This window comes from Numida meleagris, chromosome 19 (assembly GCF_002078875.1).
Source record: "Numida meleagris isolate 19003 breed g44 Domestic line chromosome 19, NumMel1.0, whole genome shotgun sequence".
Taxonomy (NCBI): domain Eukaryota; kingdom Metazoa; phylum Chordata; class Aves; order Galliformes; family Numididae; genus Numida; species Numida meleagris.
The window spans coordinates 13,600,830-13,626,844 of record NC_034427.1 but is presented as its reverse complement, the minus strand read 5'-3'; the positions used below and the strand labels follow the sequence as shown (position 1 = coordinate 13,626,844).

At 40.6% G+C, this 26,015-nt stretch overlaps 1 protein-coding gene across 11 annotated transcripts in view; it reads right to left on the bottom strand.

The window, feature by feature from the left end:
* Positions 781 to 26,015, bottom strand: part of RIPOR3 (RIPOR family member 3) — a 59,294-nt gene continuing 34,059 nt past the window's right edge. For 8 of the 11 annotated variants that reach the window (XM_021416670.1, XM_021416673.1, XM_021416671.1 and 5 more), the window contains 19 exons: positions 23,740 to 23,818; positions 23,014 to 23,037; positions 22,829 to 22,882; positions 21,994 to 22,143; positions 21,326 to 21,389; positions 20,937 to 20,980; positions 20,142 to 20,267; positions 18,496 to 18,641; positions 10,928 to 11,057; positions 9,238 to 9,810; positions 7,915 to 8,054; positions 6,963 to 7,098; positions 6,101 to 6,209; positions 5,718 to 5,879; positions 5,412 to 5,570; positions 4,154 to 4,356; positions 3,817 to 3,900; positions 2,946 to 3,036; positions 781 to 1,803 (listed from right to left, as the gene is read on the bottom strand). In XM_021416670.1, the coding sequence (XP_021272345.1) occupies positions 1,703 to 1,803; positions 2,946 to 3,036; positions 3,817 to 3,900; positions 4,154 to 4,356; positions 5,412 to 5,570; positions 5,718 to 5,879; positions 6,101 to 6,209; positions 6,963 to 7,098; positions 7,915 to 8,054; positions 9,238 to 9,810; positions 10,928 to 11,057; positions 18,496 to 18,641; positions 20,142 to 20,267; positions 20,937 to 20,980; positions 21,326 to 21,389; positions 21,994 to 22,143; positions 22,829 to 22,882; positions 23,014 to 23,037; positions 23,740 to 23,818 (2,575 nt within the window). In that variant the 3' untranslated portion in view covers positions 781 to 1,702. The remainder of the gene's footprint in view (positions 1,804 to 2,945; positions 3,037 to 3,816; positions 3,901 to 4,153; positions 4,357 to 5,411; positions 5,571 to 5,717; positions 5,880 to 6,100; positions 6,210 to 6,962; positions 7,099 to 7,914; positions 8,055 to 9,237; positions 9,811 to 10,927; positions 11,058 to 18,495; positions 18,642 to 20,141; positions 20,268 to 20,936; positions 20,981 to 21,325; positions 21,390 to 21,993; positions 22,144 to 22,828; positions 22,883 to 23,013; positions 23,038 to 23,739; positions 23,819 to 26,015) is intronic. The other 3 variants (XM_021416676.1, XM_021416677.1, XM_021416679.1) reach the window with 3 other exon arrangements.

The window sequence follows — 26,015 nt, the reverse complement described above, 5'->3', positions numbered from 1 at the left end:
TTTTTAAAGAATGTGCTCGAGTTGCCTCACTTCGTGTTTCCTCGGCGCCGGAGCCACTGGTGCCTGCTCCCAATTCTTTGTACACCTGCACTCGACAGCGCTGATTTCTCCTCCTGGAAAGGGCTCGAGGTGTTACTGCCAGAGCTGCGGGCACGGGATGAGTGCCCCGTTCCATTCCGTGTGTCTCCCTGCCCCGTTCATCCTCCCCTCTGCAAGTCTTTCATTTCAAGCAGTGCACACTGTGCATGGCGTGTTGGATCAGTAACTGCTGTCACGTACACAACATCGAGACTCCATTACAAGTCAGTGCAGGAGTTTCAGTTGCACTTCAGCATGCAGCTGGGTGTGCCAGGGAAGGACTACAGGATGGCAGCACCTGTCTGTGCTTGTGGCATAGCAGCTGCAGCCATCACACTTCCATGGTGTCTGGATTAAAATAATTACATTTTGTTTAGATTTTTAAGGAAGCTACAACCGGAAAAGTGCTGGGAAAGAGAACGTCCAGTAGTTCCGCATAGCACGACCTAAACGCTGCGGTTCAGAGCTCACGAGTAAAGAGCTGAAGGGTTTCAGCAGCTGCACGTTCCACGGGCAGTCCTGAGCAGAACAGCGGCCCGGCCTGCTCCAGCTGTACAAGGCTGACGTTGGCAGAGGAGCGGAGGCAGCTGGGTGGCACACGGACCTGGCACAGCCCGGCGCGGGACGCGGTGCCCGAACTCCCCTGTGCCGTACACCTCTGCCCTCGGTCCGTCCGAACACCCGGGTGAAGGACGTGCAGGATTTGTCTCCAAAGTTTTATTAGAAGTCCAGAAAGTATGAAATCCAACAAATAAATACCGAATAGAAAAGTATTATATATATAAAATATATACACACAAGCCTTTCAAGTATTTTACCTGAAGCCAGATTTCACGTCATGGTTACCCTCCTCGATGTTAAGGAGGTGGAGAGAAAGGAGCCTGACAGTGGGAATGTGGTTATACAAAATCTTAACCTATGACTAAAGGAATAAAATGCTTTTTTTCCTAAAAAACTTACTCAGCTCTATCCCTAGGGCAGTCTGATTTGTACGTGGCTAATATGATAAATAACTTCCCCTCGTGCACTGCTGAGGATATACGCTATTTGTCCTCTCCCATCCTTGCTCAAGCCTGTCCTCAGTTGCGCTGATTACAAAAAAAAAAAAAAAAAGGCTTTTGAAGCAACAAGCTTTAACAAGCTTTCCTTCTGCAACAAAACTATTAAAAAAAAGCAACCACCAAACAATGCTGCTAGATTTTTCTAATTCACATGGCAGCTGACGTAAATAACCTGCTGTCAGCAGGAGGATCATTTCATTCCTCAGAGAAACGCAAACAGGAAAACAGATCGGACGGGACCGCGCTGGTGCGGGGGCAGCCAGCCCTGTGAGATGCAGCCTGCACTCACACAGCAGCCTGGTTCTACATCCTTACAGACCCTAGTTTGTTTTTTTTCTTCAGCATTTCAGATGATCATGCTGAAAGTGAAGAAAAAAAAGATTCCAGTCTATTTGATTTAGATTGCAAACTGTGTCCACTCTGGAAACAAAACTACTGTCAGCGGGCAGCGCGTACATAGCAGGGTGTGAGCAAACGAGACGCCGATAAACAACGCAACTAAACCCTCGCGTGCCTGTAAGTGGCTGTGAGGGCAGTGTGATTTAGCTCCTTACATTCCACTACTAAAATACCGTGATCTCAATTTCAGCCTCTTGCTGCACAGTGTCCCTTAGTTCACAGCAAATCCTGTCCATTTTCTCAAAGGCTTGCCGTCCCTTTTCACCTATGGAGAGAGAAAATACATCTCACGCTGCGGAAAAGAAAGCAGTGAGAAACAACCTGACAAAAGCAATAGTGAGAAATACTTCTGCTGTGACTTTGCACAGAGCTAATAAGAACTCTCAGTAGTGACAAGTCTCTCTAAAGCAGTGGTGTTTGAAAACCTGCTACAAGTCACCACGGGAAAACAAAATTAAAAGAAAAAAAATTGGGCCCTCTGTAAACATTTCCACATGATTTAACAATGTGGAGCATCCCAACTGGAAAATGTGTTTTGTAATGCATGTGACTCTTAGTATTTCTGTGAAGTCAGGCTGGAGATTCCCAGAACTAAACATGACTCTAAGTATTTTCAGGAAGAACAGAGCTGGGAAATCACCACCATCTCCCAGATAACTGCATCCTCCCTGGCAGCTAAGCTTTTAAGATACTTACCCTAGACAATTCTCCTTTGCCTTCAGGAGAAGTACAAATACCACCCAGAAGCAAAGAACATCAACATTTGATTAGCAGGTCAACTCCACGGTGCATTCACTGCATTGGTGAAGTAACACATACAAAACAATTCTGTCTACAGTTATTAGCCCCCCAGTATTCAGAATGGAGCAGTTTGTAGAACAGGAATAAGAAAACTACAAGGAGCCAGTCCGTTTGCAGGTGGCTACATGTGATTACTAGGCCAAAGTATTCTGTTGTTGTTGAGATATATAAAGGATCTTCAGTTTAGCAAACGTCACAGCGCTAGAACCAGCGTAATTTTAAAGCTTTGGGTTCAAATGGCATTTTTACAAAAGCTAGAAAGGGAAAATTGCTGATGGCAGTACTACCATTAATAAGTACTCCAGCAGCACTGAGCAATTTAAGCACTTATCTGCCACCCCTTCAAAAAATTCAGTGGTTCTTAAAGCACCTTATCCTACAATAATCTTGGTCTGGTTCTACAAACAGTAATAGAAGCCTTAGGTTATTATGTGTGGCACAAAGTTGGTTATGATACGTGGCACCTTAATGGTATGAAATAGCTGTTCATGAAACACTTCCATTGTCTTCGATGTGTTCAGGCTGTACAACACAGGTAGAGCTTCAGGCCTGTTCTGGTTTTGCACTAAGTTCAGAATCCACATTTTAAGTTGCATGAAGACTTACCAAAGGACAGCGTTGTTTCCCTGGCTGCATTCCTTACATCCTCTGTTTCAGACTGGCACAGGTGGGCAACCTGCTCAATACTCTCTATGCCCTGTTTGAGAAAAGCACAATGGCAGCTTTCCAGCAAACATTTTGATGAAGTAAACACATGCAAACTAACTCCCATTTCTTCTTGTGTCTGACTGTGATCACTGCTGCAGTACCGTTAAATTAGCATAAAACAATCAGGACCTTCACTGAAAAGTTGTGCCATGGCAACACTTGCTTTTCAGATCTGACTTTGAGAGTAAGATTTGTTTGTCGAGCCTATCTTATGGCTGTGTTTGTAGAAACTGCTATCAATAATCCTTTGTGTGCAAACTTACTGCAGACTTGTGGCTGTTAGGTAGATTTAAATATAGTCAGACAATTGTTCATAATAGCAATACAAATACTATTTTTATTTTCTGTTATCAGCTATTATTAAAATAAGATGAACTGATTTAACTTCTAACTTCTACAGTTAAAGCGTAGGACCTGACTCCATACACAGGTGACTCCATTGCTCATTTTCCTTCACACTAGATGTCCCCCAGTCAGGGACTATCTGCTGTGGTAATGCTGAAGCTAGAAAGCACCCTCCTTTCTACCATTTTGCTGCGCCTGTCAGATTAAACTGAGACAATCCACGTTGTCTGAAGCTCCTTCTACCTGCTGCTTTTTGAATAACAGCAGTAGTATTTTGGAACTCTGGCAGCCAAAGAATTAATTAATTCCAGATAAAAGGAAGATGAAAAAGTAACCCTACCAGATTTAAAAAAAATAGATAACACTTCAGCATTCAGCAATTTGCCAGACATGGCAAGAAACACGCAGAGCTATAAATACTTACTCTGAGATTCTTAAGGGCCAAACACGCAGCTTGCTGAAGTCTTGCATCACAGCCACCTAAAACATCAGTGTAAAAAAGGAGAGCCTGAAAGACAAAAATAAAAGTCTTACACCTTTCAGTATAGTCAAGCACTCAAATTCAGACCGACATTAGCTTTGTTTTATCTATGTGAAACTGAATAAAGGATACAGAGAAATCACCTGAGCACTGATGTGGTTTGAGTTCAAGGTAATAGATTAGTGAAGCGCACAGAGGGTAACAGTACTATTTTAAGACAAAAGAAGTTGTGTGCATGCCAGCACCTAATTAGAAAAGCTGATAAGAAGTAAGTTTTAACCTTTTCCCTAAAGTTCTTGTTTGCTGCTGCACGGGAGAGGCAGGATGTGGCTGCTTTGCTGACGCGGTGGTTGTCATCAAGCTGTAAAATCCCAAGTAGCCGCAAAGACTGCGGTAGAGGCTGGAGCCCATTCAGACGCTTTCCTTTCAATTTTTTAAGGGTCTTCAGCCGTCCAGGGCACTGTAGTTCCTCAATTAGCATCACTGCAAGTGAAAGGACTTAACATCACTACACGGTAAATGAAGACATTTCCACGACGAGACTAACTCCTCTCTAACTCTGTCTCCTTCAGCCACATGAAGTTGTTCGCATGGCTGCTAAGCATGCTAAGTATGGTAGGGAGCAAATCAGGATGACTGCCCCTTTGACAATCCTGTCTTCTTTCCCTTCCGTTGTTTCACTTCCTCCTACACCAGGACTGTCTGACACATGGAGCAGTGACTATTATTTCACAACTCTAGTTCACACGCAACAAAGCCCTTCTCCTTAAAAGACCCAGGTGCACTGAGTACAACGTACAGGGCAAGACATCTCTGCACCTTTGGACATTACAGAATATTCCTAAAATAAGGACAAGACGATCAAGCATAACACTTTTAAACAGCTCAAAAAGATCTACCTGCACTGGCTGGTGAGAAAAACATGTCTATCTTCAGAAAGAAGAAACAAGACACTGGATTGGCAATTTGAATTTGAAGAATATTCCAGGTCTTTTCCACTAGTAACTCACAAGTCCTCTGTCTCCTAACAGATAAATCATTTCCACCAAAATAAGACTAAAGATGCAGCCAGTATCAGGATTATTTTGAAAATAAGTTTCAAATACAGAAAAAGTTTACAGTGCCTCCATGTTGGACTAAGTTTCAGCAAGGCACCGTCTGCCTCAGAATTCGTGCATTAATAACCTCTGAAATGTTATTGCTATTATCTGTGTCATTGCTGCTGATACAGCCACACAAAGCTACAGACAGTTTTCCAGTCCTTTAATCAGCTGTACATTGTTGCTGAACCAGTTTCTGTTTTAACTTCAGTATATCTCAGAACCCTCTTTTTTTTGGACACTTAAGATGAACTTTTCTTTCACACTTCTGTTTTGTTTCTACCTGTTCAGATGCGAGAGTCAAGCATCTCTGTCCTATTCGTGTTAAAACTGCATGGTCATAAGGGGAATTAAAACAAACTGGCAGTGCAATGCTGGGCTGTTTTCTGCTCTGGTAGTTGATCTGCACCAGTAACCTGTGCCTAGTGCTGTCATTACCTTCTTTAGCAAGTTTTCCTACGTGTTTTTCCAGGCTGGTAATTTGGTGCTTCTCCAGGTAGCTATAAAACTGGAATAAAGTAACGGGTTCTGTTTGGAGATATGGAGAGGGCAGCAAGCCATCGCAGGTGACGAGCTGCTCCAGCAATCTTCGCAAAACTGAAAGTAACAGAAAAGAACAAATGAATAAAGGAAATGCTGCACAGCTGCCAAAACAAGTACGTTCTTTAAATGCGTAAGGATAATCTTCATCCTTGTGATAAAATTCAACTGAAGCAGCCTTTGGTTCAAGGAACAGACCAGTACCTGACTCTAATTGGCCAGGGTATTTTTCCTTCACTTTGAGCGCCAATGTGTACTTCAGTGCATGATGGAATCTTTCTGCTGCAGCAAACAAGATATTGCCAGGTTCTGCAAGATCACTCCAGATTTTCAGATAGTGCTTCTTCTTCTTAGCCTTCTGAATAACTGAAAAATCATATTTTAGGAAGTTAGTAAGCTTTAGCAGATTTTGAATTTTACATGAGAAATTAGGCACCAGATGGCATATCTGGATACGTGCTCGAATAAATTGAATTTGCATTATATAGATGGCTTTGTTCAAAGCTGGAGGTTTGAACTGGGAAAGCTCAAGTTCTCTCTGCAGCTCTCACATCTCCAGAATGCCCTGGCAATACACGTTTACTCACTTTCTTCAACAGACAGATCCAAGACATCCCCCAGGACTCGCGACTGCTCTGACACTTCTTCCAAAACGTTCTCTTGGACAATCTGGGCTACATTTGGGGACCTCAGTTTCTGAAATGCAACATGCTCATCTCAGTAGCTGAAACAAAGGCAGCATCAAGCTCAAGATGAATATTTGTTTCGTAGAGGCGAACATCTAAAGTCTGTGAGAAAACACCAGATTCTCTCCGGAGTCCTCTTCTCCCATCACAGCACGGCCTCGCTTCGGAGCACAAAGCTGCTGAGCAGAGCAGGATAAAGCGACGTCCTACTGGAAAAGGCTGTCCAGCATTTGAAATTCTTGTCTGCCTCATCCACTGACAACTGTGAAGCAGATCAATACTAACATCTATACTGTCCTCTGCAGGCCATCCAAAGCAGAGGTGGTTCCTCGAGGACAAAATTGTGCTTTGAGCACTGTAACTGAATTAGTTGGGGAACAAGGTCTCAAGGAGAGAGAAATGCTCTTTTTTCCCCTGTGTGGCACCAGTTTCTTTCTAGAGGTAACAGTTTTTCCATTCACAAAGGAAAAAAAACTGATCACCTGTTATTGACACAAAATTCAACCCAAACCAGTCTCCTGCAGCCTGCTTTGGTTACCAGAAGTTCAAGGAAACCAAGAGGCTGTAGAAAGACAGCAGTTTTGGATGACATTTGCATGACCTCTTCTGTGCATATGCACATATACACTGCACTGCTGGAACTCAAATGCTATTCTGAATCTTTCTGCTTTTGAAAAAGAACCAGCTACATATTCATTTTTATCTGAACTCAAAAATCAACAGTTACAACAAGTACCTCAGAATCCCATTGGCCATTTCTTACCTGCAAAAGGGCTTTGCACAGCTTCAGATGAGTTATTAAAAGTACATCTAAGTTGTCATCACCAGTAGTTACATCTCTTGCTTCTATTTTCAGTTCACAGTTCAGGGACTGAAACGTGTTGTCATTGTACGTGCTGCTAAGAGGAAAGAAGGAATTAAAACATTACCTCATATTACCAAATAAGTATGAAGACATGCACTCTCCCTAGACTGCAACCCTCACTTTTGCAAGTTCAAACAAGTAGCAGAAATACAAACCAGGTGGCATTTAAGAGACAACGACACTTTTATTGCATTTATAACACTCCTTAGAAAACATGAGGGCTATTTCTAAAACTAGAAATAAATTACATGACAGTAATATCAGATCAGTTGAAAAAAATTTCCAAAATTCTATTTTGGAGAATCAATAACAGAAAAATATGTCCAAGAAAGCGTGACTTGAGATAACGGGTCATTTGTGTCAAAACCCCTTGGTTTTCTCCCAGCTTGATGACACTGGGAGTGTAACAAGTCTCCCAGGACGAGGTCACAGCGCTGGAACACAAGTTCCAGTGCACACAACTTTAAGAATGCAAAAAGAACATTCAAAAGAACAGGCAGAAGAGCTCTGTAAGACACATGTAGCTCTCTCCCTCACTAGTGCAGAACTGTTCAGGATTATACAGACAACCTCGTCTGTAGTACTCTTGCACTTTAGGCATTCCATCACACCCCGTGGGCATCGATCTCCAGTGTTTTTCATACATTCAGTTCAAGCTTCCTGCTGTTTCAGTCTGGCATTCTGAATTATGAATCTCAGAATATTAAAAAAATAAATTGTTTCTGTCTTGGATGTTCACACTATTAGCACCTCTGTACAATCTGTACTTAGCCTATCAGTAAGTGTTCTGGAATCAGCCCTGCTTTCCCCTTTACCTTGCCACCTATAACAAAGAGCTGCAGATACCCACCTGATACTGGCTGTTCTTATGCTTCCAAATAATGAAATTTCATCAGCACTACAGTCAGCATTTAAAAAGTTAAAACTTTCCAGCACTGTCTCCACCATTAAACTTTCCATAGATGAATGTCTGTGATGAAGTGTCTTTAGCTTTTGAAGAATGGAGGGAAAAATATTGTTATTTGCAGATATCAAACCATTTTACACGCTTTGTTGATTTTTCAAATTGCTCTTAATAACAAACCAATTTTTTTTTTTTTTTTACTTTATTCTTTACATATGAGGAAAGTTAGCTGTTGGTGCACCACTGATCCCAAAATAAATGCTGCTGATTAATTTCACAGCATGCTTCAATATTTTAGTTTGTGTTCTTCTTTGTATTTCTACATCTGTTAAGTTTGGTACAAGAGCTGACTTTCTTTGTATCTCTTGCCATTAATGTAACATTTCCTGTTTCAGACCTAGAAGTAGCAAACTGAGGACTCTGCTGCAGGACAGCATAGTATCTGTCTTAATTTCAGCTGGGACAGAGCTGATTTTCCAATGCCTGTGTGGTGCTTAGCTATGTGTCAAGTTAAACCACAATAGTACCCAAGAACTTAAACATCAGTGGTGGATTTCATGGGGCCACTAACATTCCCCCCCTTGAGAAGTCTGCTCTGGAAATATTTGTTCTGCTCTTTTATTAATTCCTATATTTAAAGTGGTTGTATTGAAGCAGAAAGTCAGTGTGGTGGTGTTAATGTCATTTATTATTTCAGATCCCAATGAAGTCTTACATCATCTTGTCTCCCAAGCCTGCACACTAGTCCACAGACTAAGATGCTAAGAAATTTACAGTATAATCCAATGCCTGCAGAAAGCTCTTCTCCAGGATCTTTCCACTAAATAAAAGTTTCCAGCAACATATGGTTAAAAGATTTGCTTGTCAGACAGATTGAACTGCCTGCAAAAACTAGGTGATCATGAGAAATTTTGTGTGGCAAATAAATTAGAAACAAACTAAATGCAGGGACTCTGACATACAGTTCAGATCCTGTTTATGTTTAAGCCAGATGAACTTCCACTTTGCTTGCAGTTTCTTAATTTCTTTTGACCTCTGAATAGCATTTGAAGGCCATCCCAGAGAGATGCAACACAGTACTACTGCGTAGTTAGCTCTGGAGATTGCCTTTTCTGACTAGTGACTGACCTCTGGTGGCCAGACTTATTTTTTGGGAACATGCCATTGATGCAACCTGATGTCAAATCCTCTACAGGGTCACAAATTTTTTACCTCTTAGGAATAACAGCAGAAACCACATCACCTACCAGTGTTAAAACACTACCATACCTTTAATTTATCCCTCAGAGTTAAAACTTGATATTCCAATTTCTCCAACTGGGCTTGCCCAACATCATGGAATTTCAGCAAATTTAACACTTCTTGGAGAGTCTTGTCAATTGACTTTGCACATCCATCTGGTTTTATGTCATTTGCAGCATTCAAGCTTCTCTGGCTAATGCTTTCTTGTTCTGTCAGAACGCCATTTCTGGTCTGGTTTAAACTTCTACCACATTTTCCATGACTCAGAAAACTAGGTGGGTTACTTGGAAATGTGTCCACACATGGAGTCTTCTTCAGAATATCTAGAGTTGCATGATTTGGAAGAGGATATTGCTCTTCTGCACAAGTCTCTTGAATAATCACCAATGGCAATGTCCTATGGTCTTGAGCTGTAATTCTGGATTCTGTCCCTCTCTGATCCTCAGAGCTGAATGAGTCTCCTTCACTTGACTCTGCAGGATTCTGAGGTTTACTCTTCTCACGTTCACTGAAATCACAGGCAGCCAAGTAACTCAGTATGCTAGGAGGCTGAGCTTCACCACTTACATCCCCTTGGTTCTGTCTTTGCTGCAAAACAGTCTGCAAACAAATTGATAAGTGAGCACATATACAACTGAAAAGCATGACACACCACCGAGGACGAAGAACCATGGTTTTCTGTTCTTAAAAACACATGCATTCAAGCTAATCAAAAACCACTGGGCCCTTCCGCACAAGGGAACCACGTTGCATAGACTGGACAGAAGAAACCATTATAACAAAGTAGTAAGAGCCTACTGAATGAATCAGATGAATAAGAATGGAGTTCTGTTGGAATGGGACTACAAAGATCGAGTCCAACTGCCTGACCACTTCAGGGCTAGCCAAAATTTGAAACGTATTATTAAGGGCATTGTCCAAATGTTCCTTGAACATTGACAGGCACGGGACATCAACTACCTTGACGGGAAGCCTGTAGTAACTCAAGTAGTAACTACACATTATCAGATGAAAGTTACCAGGACAGGTATAAAACAGGATTGGAAAGAGCACCTTGCAAAGCATCTTTCTTGTCACATCAGCTCAGGACAAGATGTGACGGTAGCGGTTAGAAGAAACATTCATTTTTAAGAGTCCAGCATACCCTTTATGTAAGCCTTCCTAATGTTGACAGCATCTTCTGCTGCCTTAGTGAGGCAATGCCAAATGTGACTTAGACCTGGTATAAGGACAATGTATATATGGTGTTATCAGCATATAAGATCTGTGGTAGAGTTGACAGGAATATGTAGTACAACCGTTACATTAAAACCCTCTTGAAAGCATGGAAAGGTTTTTTCTATTCCCTTGGGCTACACTTGGCAAAAAGTAGAGTTTAGGAAGAAGGTGGCTTGTTTTACACAGCAATTCTAAAATTTTGCGCTAAGGCTACTGAGACTGGTTCCTAGTGTGATTCCCACTACAGAGTATTAGAACATGTGCCCACATCCCTACCATTCTTACTGCCAAGAGAAATATTTCCTAGGAATTTCATTTCTTTTACAAAATCTAAAATGAAGGTCCAATCAATAGGAATAAAAACTCAAATAACCCACTCTGGTTCTGGAATGTCACATATTTTCACATTTCTGAGTATGATCTTCAGTAGTCTAATGAAATCTACAAATTGTAGATCCTAAGTCTATGCTTTGCATTTTTCTTTCCTCAGCATACTCACCGAGTAGTACTTCTCTCTGAAGCTGGGAGTATTTGGTGGGGTCCAGTTGTATAAAGAGCTCTTCCTGCTACCCACAGAAAACTTGGCAGTGGTTCCAGGTGACAAAAACAGGTTCTCTGTGTCAAAGGGGCTGTAGCAGAAGACACAAAGACCAACTTGTCAGTAAGACCAGAAAGTACAGCTATGCTTAGCAACAGGAACAGCTGCTAGGATTGGAATTGTGACGTTTAGTAAACAACAGAAGGAATAAAGGGAAAGAAAGACTGACTGGCTCTCAGACCAGTATCTTTGATCACACCACCAGAAAAAGAAATAGGCAAAAATACTCTGCATCTTATACAAAAAGCAAAACACCCTTTAGACAGAGACCTGTGCCATAGTCTTTGGAAGACAAATCCAACAGAGCGCAAAGTCTGATGAGTTCTCTGTTCTGCTGCAGTTTCCTACATAGACACCAGTGCTGGCAAGTACAGCATAGATTGCTTTCCGATAGACACTGGACAGCTGGTGAGACACACACACCATATCAGATAGAAAGGAAATACAAAACAGTACTATAAAATAGCTGCATTTAGCTGTACAATACATAACCACTTTAAGTCTAAAACCATACAAACACTACTGAGGACTGACTGATCACAGGAAAATGAACTTCTGCTCTCTAACAACAGCTGAAGGGCATAGCTCCACTCCTCTCCAACTTCTCATGTCATACATGGACAGCATCCTCCAGTGCAACTCACCACTGTCTTCCTCAGCATGGAGATACCATTCCATGAGCTAGCCTAATACAGGTTAATTGGCTAAATTAACCAGTGTCACCCAGCTGGGGTTCATCAAACAGGCCAGTTCCATGGATTCACATTAACCACCATCTGTATTGTCTCAACATGCAGAAAATAAATCTGGTTTCTGACAAAAAGAGCCTATTAGTCAAAGCCTGCTATGTTTACTGATGGAAGCAAATTACTTCCATCCATGGCATTTCTTAAGAAGAGACACAGGGATCCTTTCCTCAGATTTTTCATTTTTAGCTTTTAATATAGCAATGCAGTAATGCAAAGTGACAGTAAGACAGGGATAAGAGTAACAAGGTAAACCATCTTGCCCTTTTGACAGCTACTAGAACCCTCTAGCAAAACACATGCCCTCCAGAAAAGCTCACTGTTAATGCAGGAGAGAAAGTAGAGAGTGAAAAGAAAGGTGAACGGACACTGTAAAGAATGAAGTCTGCTGTAAAGTATCTACTATCTCTTGATTTTAAACGCTTTAGATATGATCTGTCATCTTATTCCACGTTCATATAGCAAACAAAGCATCATACTGGGACAGACCTAAGAATCCATCTCACCCAACATCTTGATGTTTTCAGAAGTCAGCGCAGAAAAGCCTAGGAAAGAGAGTGATGAGAATAGACCCTCCCCCAGACACATACTCAAATTTCAGGCAATTCATAGCTTAGACATGTCATATACCAGACACTGCAAGCAGACTATTGCCATTAATAGTTGTTAGCAGACACTTTCCTTAGCTTGTCTAAGCACTTCCTGAAATTACACAGAATCACAGAATGTCAGGGATTGGAAGGGATCTCAAAAGATCATCTAGTCCAATCCCCCTCCCAAAGCAGGAACACCCAGATTAGGTCACACATGAACGCATCCAGGTGGGTTTTGAACGTCTCCAGAGAAGGAGACCCCACAACTTCTCTGGGCAGCCTGTTCCAGTGCTCTGTTACCCTTACCGTGAAGAAGCTTTTTCTCATATTTATGTGGATCCTCCTATGTTCCAGCTCACACCCGTTGCCTCTTGTCATCCTATCACTGGATGTCTCTGAGAAGAGCCTGGCTCCATCCTCCTGACACTCACCCTTTATGCGTTTATAAACGTTAATGAGGTCACCCCTCAGTCTCCTCTTCTCCAAGCTAAGGAGACCCAGCTCCCTCAGCCTTTCTTCATAAGGGAGATGCTCCACATAATCTCTGTGGCACAGTGCTGGCTCACGGTCACCCTGCTGTGCAGCAGGACCCTCAGGTCCTTTTCCCCTACGCTGGTCTCCAACAGGTCAGTCCCCAGCCTATACCTGGGGTTGTTCTTGCCCAGATGCAAGACTCCACACTTGCCCTTGTTATATTTCATTAAGTTTCTCCCCACCCAACTCTCCAGCCTGTCCATGTCTTGCTGGATAGCAGCACAGCCTTCTGGTGCGTCAGCCACTTCTCCCAGTTTTGCGTCATCAGCAAAATCACAAAATTGCCAACATAAATCCTCTGCATAGGTCAGAAGCATGCAGAAGTTTAATTATTTAACTTGAAACGAAGAGCAAGTCCTTTGATTGTCCTCTGTAGCCATGTTGTTTGAAACAGAGGCCAAATGTTTCCTTCTCATGCTCCCCCCAGCCTACTATATACCTAAACACTATTATCCATCAACACCTTTTCAAGCCTTAAAAAGCGATTTAGCTCCTCCTTGAGATGAAAGTGACTCCAAACCTCTGACGACCTTTGTTGTCTGCACGTTGGTCTTCGGTTATGACTAATTATAATACTGGCACTAAATACATGATGTTTAATGCCATCATTAAGGACAACATCGATGTAGTTTGTGACACTCCTTTAGCTTGTCTTAGTACAATTGCAGGACTTCAGCATTCAGGTCCAAAACACACATGCCCAGCCTGACCTCAAAGGGGTTCACAGTTTATCAGAGCTCACATCTCCTAGACTGAACCTCCCATGACATCAGAGACTCTGCACCTTGATGCACTCAGAGGTGCCTCAGCCTTACCCAAGCATGGATACTAGCAAGATATATGTTATCAAAACTCCTAACTCGGAGAAGGGTGAAACACTCTGTATTTCTCCCATTTTATCACCCTTCTGCATTTTTCTGTTAGTTGCATAAGGAAGACTGTTCCTGAATTACATCCTTAGACAAATGTAAGTAATCAGGCAGAACATTTCACAGTTGAATTCAACTCTGTCTTCAGCTCCAGAGGTTTTGAATTCCTTTCTTTCACTGCCAGGACAATACCCTAATCAGTCTCTGTCTGCTCATTCTGTGCATTAAATATCCACAGGGGCAGAAAGGCACCTGGTGGAGAGATGCATCTGAACTCCACTATTAAGCCTCACATTAATCCAAGCAACAGTTCTGGTTGAATGGATTAAGATTACTTCAACTTACTTATTAACAGAACATGACATTCATTTTTTTTTTCCCTCTCTCTCGAATGTATGTGAAAACAACAATGCAGTTTTAGCAGAGCGATCAGTTTGGTTTCTGCCATTCATTGAAGCATAACGAGCACAAATGTCAAGGTCACTACAGCTTGTTTGTTATAGGACATGCTTTGAAACATCATTTGCCTTGAAAGCACAGCGATACATTGGACTTCTGCCTAAAGATACCCAGGTGAGTATTTACCCACATAAGCTTTTATCCCTATGAGAAAGACTGGCAGTAGGGATGTAAAAAACCACCAACAAAATAAACTCACATCTTTCCTTTTTTATTCTCCTTTAAAGTTCTGTTTTGTTTTCCTCCTGCTCCAGGAACCCTTGTGAAGCAGGCCGGCATACATCCAAAGCAGGCTGAAATTACTGGAGTTATTCTGGCTGGAACCCTTCGGAGTCCAGCACAGAGCACTAGCTGAAGTTTTGAGAAGAGAGTACAGGCTTTCGTTTGGTCATTCACAAGGGAGAATTCAGACTGCTGTTTAGGTTGGCGGAAAGAAACCAACACATTCTGACAAACCAGACAGCAAAGCAATTCTGTAAATAGCCCAAGCTCATTCATGCTCCTCATGGCATGATCTACAAAAGAGTTGAAGGAACTTTTATTAGAGGCCATAAGGCTAGCAGCCTAGTTAAAGAAAATATACATTTAGAAATGGATGAGTGATCTACATATCAATTTTTCACAAAGCAGGTCCACATTGAAAGCTTGCTTTTCAGGGATGTTTGAGCACAGTAGATAGATTTGTTTGGTTATTCCTAAACAAAAGAAACAGCCATTATTTTGAGTGCTCTCTTAAAACAGAAACACCCTCAATTATCATCATCCAACTTCTTTTCTGTAAAGAACTTCATCAAACAGGCTGTCAAACTGGAGGAGCCTGCCAGTTCCGTGCAGAAGTGCTCTGGAGCACCTACTTGGTAGAATACCAAGGCATTTCACAAGACTTGCACACAGCAGAGACGCACAGTTGGAATATTCTCACAGACTGAGAAATATCCAAGTGGGAATTAACAACCAAAGAAAGCGCATCACCACTAGCCCTGCTCCCAGCTCAGACGTTGCCAACTCTAAAAAGCTGGGTGGCCGCTGCCCAAATGCCACAGTAGCGCTCACCTTTGCTAGGCAAAAGTTACAGTGTAAGTTGTGAGGTACTGCCACAATTGAAAAACTCAATTTATGTGTATCTAGAAAATGTAGTCAGAAATACTATTTGCTTTGGAGACTTGTGCTATTTTATGATCAACCATGCTATAGCCCAGCATAGGAAGGTGTTTTCCTCATACAGTCCTTTTAGAAGAACAACTTACATACGTACATATTTATGCAAGTTACTGGCAGTGAGGAAAGGCAAGCAGATTCAATTAAAATTTGCTTTTGCTGAATTTATCTGTTAGAGTGACATTTATTTGGGTTAATAGATAAATACTGTAGTGATCTCTTCCAAAAACTACCTGAAACGTGCCAACATTCAGTACAGCACTTACAGAACTAGGTATAAATCTGGTTTTGCCCTAATAAAGAACATCTCCTTTACTCCAAAGACATCTCCTTAGGACTGAAGACTTGAAGTCATAAGGAAAAAGGACTTCCCTTCTAAGAAAAGTGCCTCTGCAAACAGCGTTCTATTTGTGGTCAGTTCTGCCCTGAAATTCTCTAGAGGCCTTCTGATGTTCTTTATATCCAGATTAACGGAGGAGTATTTGGGGGTGTGTGTTTGTTGACTGGGTGAGGAGGAAAACAAGAACGGCATCAGAAAGGCAGCCCTTTGCTAGGGGTGTGAAAGAGCCCGTAAAGCCCCCATGCCCTCTGCTCTGCCTTCTTCGCCTGTTCTAACATACGCAGATGTCAGAGAAAACCAACCAATTGTCCTTCATTTTAAAAGCCTTTCATTAAAAAAATGTTATGCAGCTTGCAACATCTTCACTTCGCATACTTTTCAATAACTCTATCATGAATATGTCTGCTTCCAGATTCAAACGAGCATATCTTGCCATGAATAAGAGGAAACTTCACAGGGCATGTAATGCAAGATCACAGCAAACTTCTGGAGCAAGGCTTTGTTACCCAATGAATTAGTGCCTTAACTTCTCAAATAAATAACAGAGGCTTCAAAAGTTTAGTCCAGCTGCAGCACTTCACCAAAACATATACTGATACCCAATGTTAGATCTCAGGAGGAGAAAGTGTAATAAACAACAGGAGTAAGAAGAACTCTGCTGTGAGAGTTTATTTCTCATCTACTTAGAGCACTGTGTGTGTTTGAAATTAAATTTCAGATGTTGTCGCCAAACCTTACGTTTCAGCCCAACTGCACTTACAGATCAAAAGAATGGGTTGCCAAGAACCACAGTACACACAAAACATTCAGAAAACAGTACACTGACCAATAAAGCTCTTATTCCCCTTTCCCAGAAAATCAACATGAAAACCGTTTCTCAACCCTTGAATAGGAACTGCAACAGAAAACTTTCATATGGCATTTGTTCTGTCGGTGGCTTAAAAGATAGTAGCAAAGTTTAAGTCAAATTATGCACCCAGAGGTAATTAAAAGTAGAAGTATGGTATTAAGACTTGATTATCAAGTCTGACTGTAAAACACATTTGGTTACTTTATCCTAAGGGCAGGGAACTGTTTCTTTGGAAGACCACACATTAAATGCATTCAAACTTTAATTTTTTTTTTAATTTTGTGATTTTTAAAGAAGAAAGAAACTACCTAGGTCAGAGTACAGCTGTGTAAAGCTGAGTCATGGATAAGCCTGGCCTACAAGACATTGCATCATGCCCCTCCTAATCTAAACACTGCTTGTTTTCTGCTTTTCCTGGAAAGACTCTAGATCCACAAGTCATCTTAAGTTGGCCTTTTCAGAAGGTCCAATGTGCCCAAAGTTTTCTTTGACAAGTTGGGCTGGGAAGAACTCAGAACTGCAGTAAGCCAGATACAAAAGTACAAGTGAGGGTAGCCCTTTGATTGAGCACATCACTAAAATGGCTAGACTTAATCCCTGAATGGTACTAACAGAAACAGGTTAGAAAGTTTTCATTTGTTGTAGCAAGTCTTTCAGTATGTACTGACAGTCCCAAACATTAAGTGGTAGTCAGTTTCCCAAGAAACTGGCATTCTTTTCCCAGTAACAATCTAATCTGCTCTAAGCTTAGAGTCACATAACTATTTTCCACTGAAGGAAGATAGAAAAAACCCTCCTACAGGCAACTTTACGTCAGGGTATCCACACATTCAAAACTCACAAACCCAGGAAAAAAGTCAGCAGTTAACCAACTGCAACATTTTTCCCACTCTTTCAGAGATTCTCAAGAAAACAGGTCACTTTAATATTAAAAAAAGTCTTCATAAGTGCAAGGACTTATCACACAATATGAAGAAATCACAGTTACAAATTAAAATATACCAGATACTGCTGCTGGGAAAGGACTGCATTATGTTTATCACACAACCATTCAGTCATAGCCAAATTGAGTGAGAACAGAACACACAGCCTGGCAAGACTGCAGTGGTGCACTCAGATAAGATGACGCACAGCAAAAGTAACTACATTGAAGATCTATAGCGGTGTGATTAGAGAGAGGAGTAATTTTCAGTGCAGCACCCACAACAGCAAAAATTTGCTTTTAATAACATCAGTAATCCACTACAAAAAAAGTGCAAATTTAAAGTATAAAACAGTTTAACAAGTCACAGGCACAATGAAAATAGCCAACCATTTCAAGTGCGCCTCTGTAACCAAGTTCCCCAGCAGTGCAGAAATAAGCCTTACATCAATAACTCTGATCACAGTGAAAATACGAAGGTGTCAGGTCTAAGCAGCTTCATTTTGTAATGATTCTTGGCCTGGTAATAGTTACCATCCTAAAATTCAACTGAATATTTTTTCAATTGTGCCTAGAAGCTTCTATTTTCATTTTCCTTTCATCATCTTTAAGATTATTGTTCATGTTTATAGATATACATACATTGCTTGCAGCTAGAGCTGGACGCTCACTCAGAGAAGTAGTAAAACTAAAAGCCTACTAATTGGCTCTTGTGGCTAGCCATGGTTGTGGTAACATTAATTCAAAGAACTGAGTGGTCACAGAAATAGGTTCTTCTCTTTCCCTCCACCTCCCCAGGGTCTGGTCCCACAGAGTCAGAGATCAGGCCTAGTAGCTGTGGTTGCTGTGAGGAAGCACAAGGCTTCTATCTATCCCGCACCTGCTCTGAAAATAGAAAGAGAACTATGATGTTGAATGCCGCTCAGTGACATACTCAAGCCTTTTATTTATTTCATGTTTTTTGACTCCAGCTTTTTCTAATTTTAAGCTGTACTTACTTCCAGAGGACTTCCAGCTGTAGCTTGATAGTGCCCAGTTCGGTTATATCCACAATGATTGCTTGAGGCTTGGTTGTAAAGAAGTTTATGCAGTCACACGTCACGACACCAACTAGAACTGTGGCCAGTCCTCGCAGTTCTGTCACCTGTAGGGTGAGACAAATATATCTATTTTCATCTCAACAGACAACCCTAAGAGTCACGTGCACGGAAAGGAAAACATCCCTGGCTCAGATCTGCTCAGAGGCCCACAACAAACTTAAAACTCTGATTTCTGATCCTAAACTGCTGTGAGCCAATATTCCCACAAAGAATATGCCATGGATTGTTAACAAAAAAGAGAAGTTCATGAGTGGAGGAAAACACAGAGCTGTACAGTACTTCTAATAACAGAAAGAAGAGGACAGCGTGAAAAATATTAGTCAGACTTTCATAAGTCAACAAAAAGAGTAAAGCTAAGCTTTGTATTAGCTCTTCTAAAACAAAGTGATTGTCACAGAAAGCAATACAAGTTTCTACAACTATTATGAGAAATGAAGCCTCTCAGTTACCCTCTCAAACAATCTACATCATACAGCGGCACCAAGAAACATGTTATGAGGACACCGCTAACGACTTGGCCTAGATGTCTCGGCAAGATGCCAGAAAGTCTATCTTAGGTAACCAAGTTCTTGCTGCCAGTTCGGAGGGAAATACTGCAATAGCTCTTTTAAAATAACTACTAGAACTGGAAACCATGCACTGGCACAGTTTCCTCGTAGAACAGGATCCAGCACAGACTTCAATCTCAGCTCCTTTTAGGTTGACAGGAGTCATGCAGCATAGTCCGGCCCATGAAAGATGCCAGATCACACTGGAAATGCTGTTTAAGGATTAACTCCACCTGCTAGGTACGTGCCAGAATCAATGCCAGAGGCATCTGTACAAGGGTATAAGAAGACTACAAGCTTCCCTCAAGGAAGGCCTACAAAATATAACCTATGTATCACAAAGCACTATCACTAGTCCCTTATTATTAAGGATATGACCTCTTTTGATGTAGTTTATCTCTTTCTTTAGGCATTTAGTAACTCTTTAAAGTACAGTTTGTACCAGCATGTAAGTGTCATTGGCTCTTCGCAGACATGGAGAACCTCTGCAGTAAAATATGACAAAAGGATCTGCAACACACCCACATAAGGGACACTGGAATTACGCATTCAGAAGTGCACACATGTGCAGTAATATATTTTCCTTACAACTATTTTTCATTTTCAGTGGACAACATATCCCAAGGTACTTAATATTCCACAAGGGTGATACAAACACTATACACATACACGTTTGTATTTGTACATCTAAACTTTAACCTGCAATGTCCTAGATATAAATCCAGGATTTTATATTTATTTTAAACACACACACTAGACTTCAGAACATGGGAAAGTAGAAGCACTACTACTGCACCAGTGCTAGGAGCACCAGAAGAAAAACCAAAACAGAATTCTGTCCAATGCACAGAAAATTGATTAACTGCCATTTTTACATGTCCAGGAAAAGAAAATTACTTAAGTGCTTTGACAAAAGCACAGTAGGCTAACAGGTAAAGCAGTATGGCGGAAGACCTGTTAACACGCTGGTTCCAACCCAACCATTATACACCACACCTTGATTTCAAACTGCTCATGGAGATTGGGTATAAAGATCTTTTCTTCATCATCCCATGTTTGGCTGTCATCAGTCTCAATCTTGCCTTTCAGCCTCCATTTTTGGCGTCCCAGTCGCACAAAAACCTGGAAACAAAGAGAAAAGGATGTTAGGTCAGCACATCCCAGAACATTCTCTTCAGACCACAAGCCTCAACTCTGCTCCAATACTGCAGAGGTAAAGCTGTTCCTTTGATTACTATGTATTTAGGAACTTGGATAAAAGTAGAAGACTAGAGGCAAATGTTCAGGTTGTGAGTCTTAACATCTTCAATCAATGCCTAATTATATGCCTCATCCATTTACCTTCAAAACTGCTGTATATGCAGTGCAGAGGTACTGAAATGCATGGCACACTGGAATTGATTTAGAATCACTAGAAGCAGCAGAGAAATTCTGTGAAGTACTAAGCTGCACTGAAATTATACCATGGGCAGTCTTCCAACAAACGGGCAGTAACTGTTACTTAATTCAGGCAACTTAGAAGATAAAGACCTATGAGGCTGGTTTTAATAGACAATCACTGCCATCTTTCAAATCCTCTCTAAACACTTAACTCATATCTTACCCTCTTCAATCTCAAGCCAGAGTAACCAGCGAGTGTGCCAGGGCCCTGACCTCATCAGGACAGTGCACAGTTTCATCATAGCTTGTTTCCCACTTGCCTTCTACACATTGCACCCTTGCTCTCCAGTCCCTCAGCTGCAAATTCACAGCAATTAAATAAAGGACAAAATGAATTGCTATATACTGCACCTCATACTGGTCACCTGGGCAGAGACGCGCAAATCCCACCAAGCCTGAAAAGAGAAGAAAAACTCCTAATATTTGAAGAGTTCTACAGCATCCCAACAAAGCCTCAGTGACCCAGTTAATATCTCTCCGTGCTCAGCCTCATGCAGAAACTGTCCCACTGGGCCAAAACTCCTTGTCAGCTTTTGTACTCAAATATAAAATAACATTCTAGATCTGTTTTACAGTACTGAAGCAAACAGAGGTTTGCCAAAAATTCTGGTAAGGGTCAGATCTACAAAAGCAGTGGAAGCAACTCACATTAGTTTTTAGTATCCTAGGTAGAAACTTGATTCATTTAGAGTCTATTTATTCAACTGATAAGCCTTGAAAGAAATGTGACAAGAACATACCTTTCATCTTCAAGTGAAACTCTCCTAAATGGACTTCTAACGCCCCTTCTATGAAGCACATGTCCTAAAAGAAAGACTGAACAGTCAACTAGGACTGAAGAGCAGAACTAGTAGTGTAGCTCCCTTTCCATACATGTCACGTTCTCATGTTATCTTTAAATGACTTTGGTTTATATTTATTTTATATGACAGACTAACATTTGCACTAGTGGAGGCCAACAGAGAGACCATTCATACCACTGTTGAGACAGAAAATTGTGATGCTTCTCCACAAAAGAGTGGAACATTTCAATCAATTCATCTTCACTTACCTTCCACTGCTTGTTCTATACAAACAGCATAACTTACACATTTTGAATCCAATACTCATCACATTACATCCAATGGAAGTCATAATGGACACCAGCATTACAACGAATTTTTCATTTGTCTTCATGAGAACATGAAACCAAATTGAGTAGCGAACAAAAATAGGGAGGAAACAAGAGCTTTGCCTGAAAGGTATTTATCGCACAAGTTTCAATTTGCATTATGTACTGTATTTCAGTCACATGTTAAGTTTTTAAACCCCCCGTTAATAGAAAAGCCATCAGCAACTCCTGGTGCATTTTTTTTTTTTTTGCTAAGCAACAGTCAGGTCTTCACTACACATAAGCAGTATTCCCTACCTCTGTACACTCCTGAAAGTTCTTGTAGAGCTCCACTAGGCTCTCCCTGGAGGCTTTGGTGGAAGGAGACAAGGAAAAGGCATGTTTCATATTAGTGGCCCCATCTCGTAGTCTGCACTGGATACAGTAAGCTTCATAGAGTTCTTCTACCTTTAAGATTTATGGATAATTTTAAAAGGAACATTGTCAGTCTTTAATGGAGGGAAAAGAAAAGGAAAAAGACCCCCAACCATAACCCATTATCTTAGTACTGCAACATGCTGCAACTCATGCATTTTACAGATTGGTAGAAAGGTAACAGTTTGTAACTACTCCTGAAAACAAAGAGGAGAGGATATTGAGAAATAATTTGCTCTATAATTATTAGAGTAGAAGACAGGAAGTAGAATAACACTTGGCTAAGGGCAAAATTACTCACAAAACAGGAAGGTGATTCTCTTAAAACACATTAATACGCCTACAGCTTTAGCTATGTCTAAGGAGAGATTTAATTCCTTTAGAAACAGACAGCACACATACACAATTCAGAGGAGAAGGGGGATAACGTGTAAACGTCCTGAAAGCAAACTTAAGTACTTTCTGGAAAAACTGGCAGAGCATGCAAATTGGTTTCACAGGCAAACTCAGGTTGGGCTGAGGCAAACATTCAGCCTGAATAGAATCATTCAAGAAAATAAATAAAAATCCCCTTCTTCCATAACAGAGTGGTCATAGCTTTCAAAAAGCATCCAGTATCATTTATCTTCAGAAAAACTATAGCCAAACTACTTTCTATTCAGAGAGTTTGCTTATATAGCAGTGTAAGCCTCACACATACAAGATAAAATTCCCTTACTTTGCTTATGTGGAACTCCAGTTTTCTAATGTATCTCTCCACAGAGCGAATTTGCTTTTGAAGTAGGTAGGTAGGTAAAGAGAGAGAACTTGATTAGTTTTTTTTCAGTATTTCCTAAGCAAGTCTTTAAGTAACACAGTAAGCATCATTACTTTCTCCGTATTTGCAATACTCACAAGTCTTACCTTATCAAGGTCATAGTAGAAGGCCTGAAAGACAAACAGCACAAGTTGAGCAGGAGATCACATATCTGTATATATTAACAACATTTTTATATTTATGATGGAACTCATCATGCATTTAATTTAGATGCACTAAATTAACATGCATTGTTTACTACAAGGAGACAGCCCCAAAACTTTAGAAGTAGTCTTGTTTTCTGTGTGTGGTTGGTTTGCTCCTTATCTCCACCACAGATGCTTGAATTGAGACAGCAGCCCTCTCACCTTTACATGTAACAATGACTTGGACATTGGTCACGGCGCATGGGACTTCCTTTTTTGGCCTATCATTTCCCAAATGAAAGAAATTTGGATGTGCAAGTTACCTTTTCATTAGCACTGCTGCCAAAGGTACTTTCAGGGAGTTGTGAACACAGTAGAATCTAAACGTCTAAGACACATTCAACAACTACTAAAAACAAAGCCTGGTCTTTCGACTTCAGTCTCGAGGAGATATAACCTCATTAAGAAAAGGAGCGTGATCTAAACAACAAAGCTGGATGTTGAAAGAGGGAAATTTCAAGTTCACATCCAAACATAATTTGCTCCATAAATTCCAGATTGCGACGATTTGCTGGATCTCACCTCAGTGTTTTAACTAGAAAATCCCTGAGAGTTCCTGATGTGAGAGATATCACCTATTTTTGTGCCAACCTTTTAAAATTCATTTAGGTATTAAGAGTAACATACCAATCTGGAGTTCCTTTTTGTATCTTTGTGTCGATCAGAAAGGTAATCCAACTCAGCCTGATGTGCTTCCAAGTACTCACTGGAGAGGAAGAAAACCAGAAGCATTACTTTCTTCTGGTACATTCATTATGATACCTTCTCAAAGATTTTTTCAGCAGAATGTTAAAAAGCAAATTCCTTCTCTAGAAATTTTTCTTATTTTCATCTCTAGAGGTATGAACAGCCTTACAGATGGACAGGGGTCAACAGGTGAGGAAAGGCAGTTTCCACTGATAATTATTTGTTCTCAATGCTGAGTTATTCCTAGAGGATCAGGAGATAGATATACAGGGGCACCTGTAAAAGAAGAACCTAAGCCCACAGTGAGTACCAGCAGATGTTCAGTATTGTTACCTAACATTCAAATACGCAGAACATCAAGAATCTCAGAATATTTTTTATGAGGTAGAAAAATCAGTTCATTTGTTCAGTAAGTCTTTTCTTGCAGTTACGGAGGAGTAAGCCTTCATCAACCAACTCCATCTTAAAAAAAACAACCTGCAACATTAACCCCTACACTACAGAATGAAACTCACAGAAATACTCTGTAAGTAAGGTAGGGCAGATATCATCCACCATTTTAGCACGCAGAACTGAATACCACCTTTTAGAATGCTAGACAACTCCTTAATGCAACTGTCACTTTTTCCAGAGCAGGAACTATTTTTCAAAGTGTGAAGAACTTGATGCCAGTTGGCTTCTATACAGCAGCTTGAATGCGAAGGTTGGCCCTTAAGAATTCTTATGAGGCCTTTAACTATTTCTGCTGAGAATATCTCCTTCCAATTTTGCTTTTAACGCAGGTAAGATTTTCCTCTCATATTTAAAAGGGAATTAAAGCCACTTGGTATATACTACGTAAGACACAGTCACTGAGCAGTTAAAATAATTTCACGTTAGACAACTACACTTCAAGTTCACTTTGATGCATTTAATTTTCTTACTGTTACAAGATCAGGTCCCCCAAGACACTCAATGGCTGAGCATTCAGCTGTCTGCTCTTCACACTTGCCCATTAATAGCTCACTGCAGGAGCAGCCAGGGCTGCTGGCAGGAAAGTTTGCTTTCCTTTTAGGAGATCTTTGTCACTTTTAGGTTAAAGCATGTTAAAGTTGCCAGCTTGATGGAACGGTACCCAGATGGTTAATAGAAAAGAGTTATTTGCTGCAACTATAAAGAAACAGCCGCATAAAAATTCTGTACTAAAAATGCAAGTTGCTCCAGCACCATGCAGTCTTAGTCTGTATCTACTTAAAATTTGGACTTCATATTGCCATTTGATACAGTTGTTTTCTGTAGGTTACTTTAGTCAATTAGTTAGCTACTCAGTTTTGGCAAGAGTCTGATCACATGGCACTCCCTGCAGAACTGGCAACAAACTCTGATCCACTTTATAGTTTCTCCTCCATAAGCTCTGATAAATTCTAAACTCTGCAAAAACATTTAATTTCATTATTTGTTTTAATGTCTTATTAGAATTTAGATTTGACTAATGCTTTTATTTATTTTAGGACCAGGACTTCATAGTTCTTTACTGGAAAAAAAAAAAGTGACACTTGTGAGTGCATAATAAGTTATTACAGTGCTTTTCATGCTCGTTTCCTAAAAAAAACTATGATCAGAATTAACACAGTAGATGAATTCTGAGGAAAACAGAAAAATACAGGAACAAACTTCATGGGATGCCAGCAGGAAAAAGTTACAAGTTCTGCAAATCGAAGGGATGGTATTCTATCTTCTAATAGCAGCCTCAGAGTGTAAATGAAGTTCCTACAATATTAGACCAGGTTCACTGACATCAACTCTAATGATTAAAGATGTATATTTTTCATATAGTAGGGTTTGAGGACTCAGTTAAGTTTAATAAGTTTTAGTCACTGGTGGAATCAAAGATAGAGACAAATGGCATTTTACCACCACTTCTTAATTTTCAGTCTGTAATACCAAGAATGCAAGCTCACTCATATTTTATTTGCCATTTAAGCACTGAGTAATATCAGCATTTCAGTGATGTAATTGACAGCTTCCCCAAAGCCAGGATACCCCAAATTCACACTGCCAGCCCTCTCCTTGATTTCTGTTATGTCTGTTGCATACACCCACACATGCCAGGTAGAGAAAACAGACAAATCTGACCTTCCATTCTTTTTAGTCAAGTTCATAGTAATGCAGTATTGTCCGTGCAGTCGAACAATATAAACTCTGAAACAGTACTAGCTTTAATGCAATAAAATTGA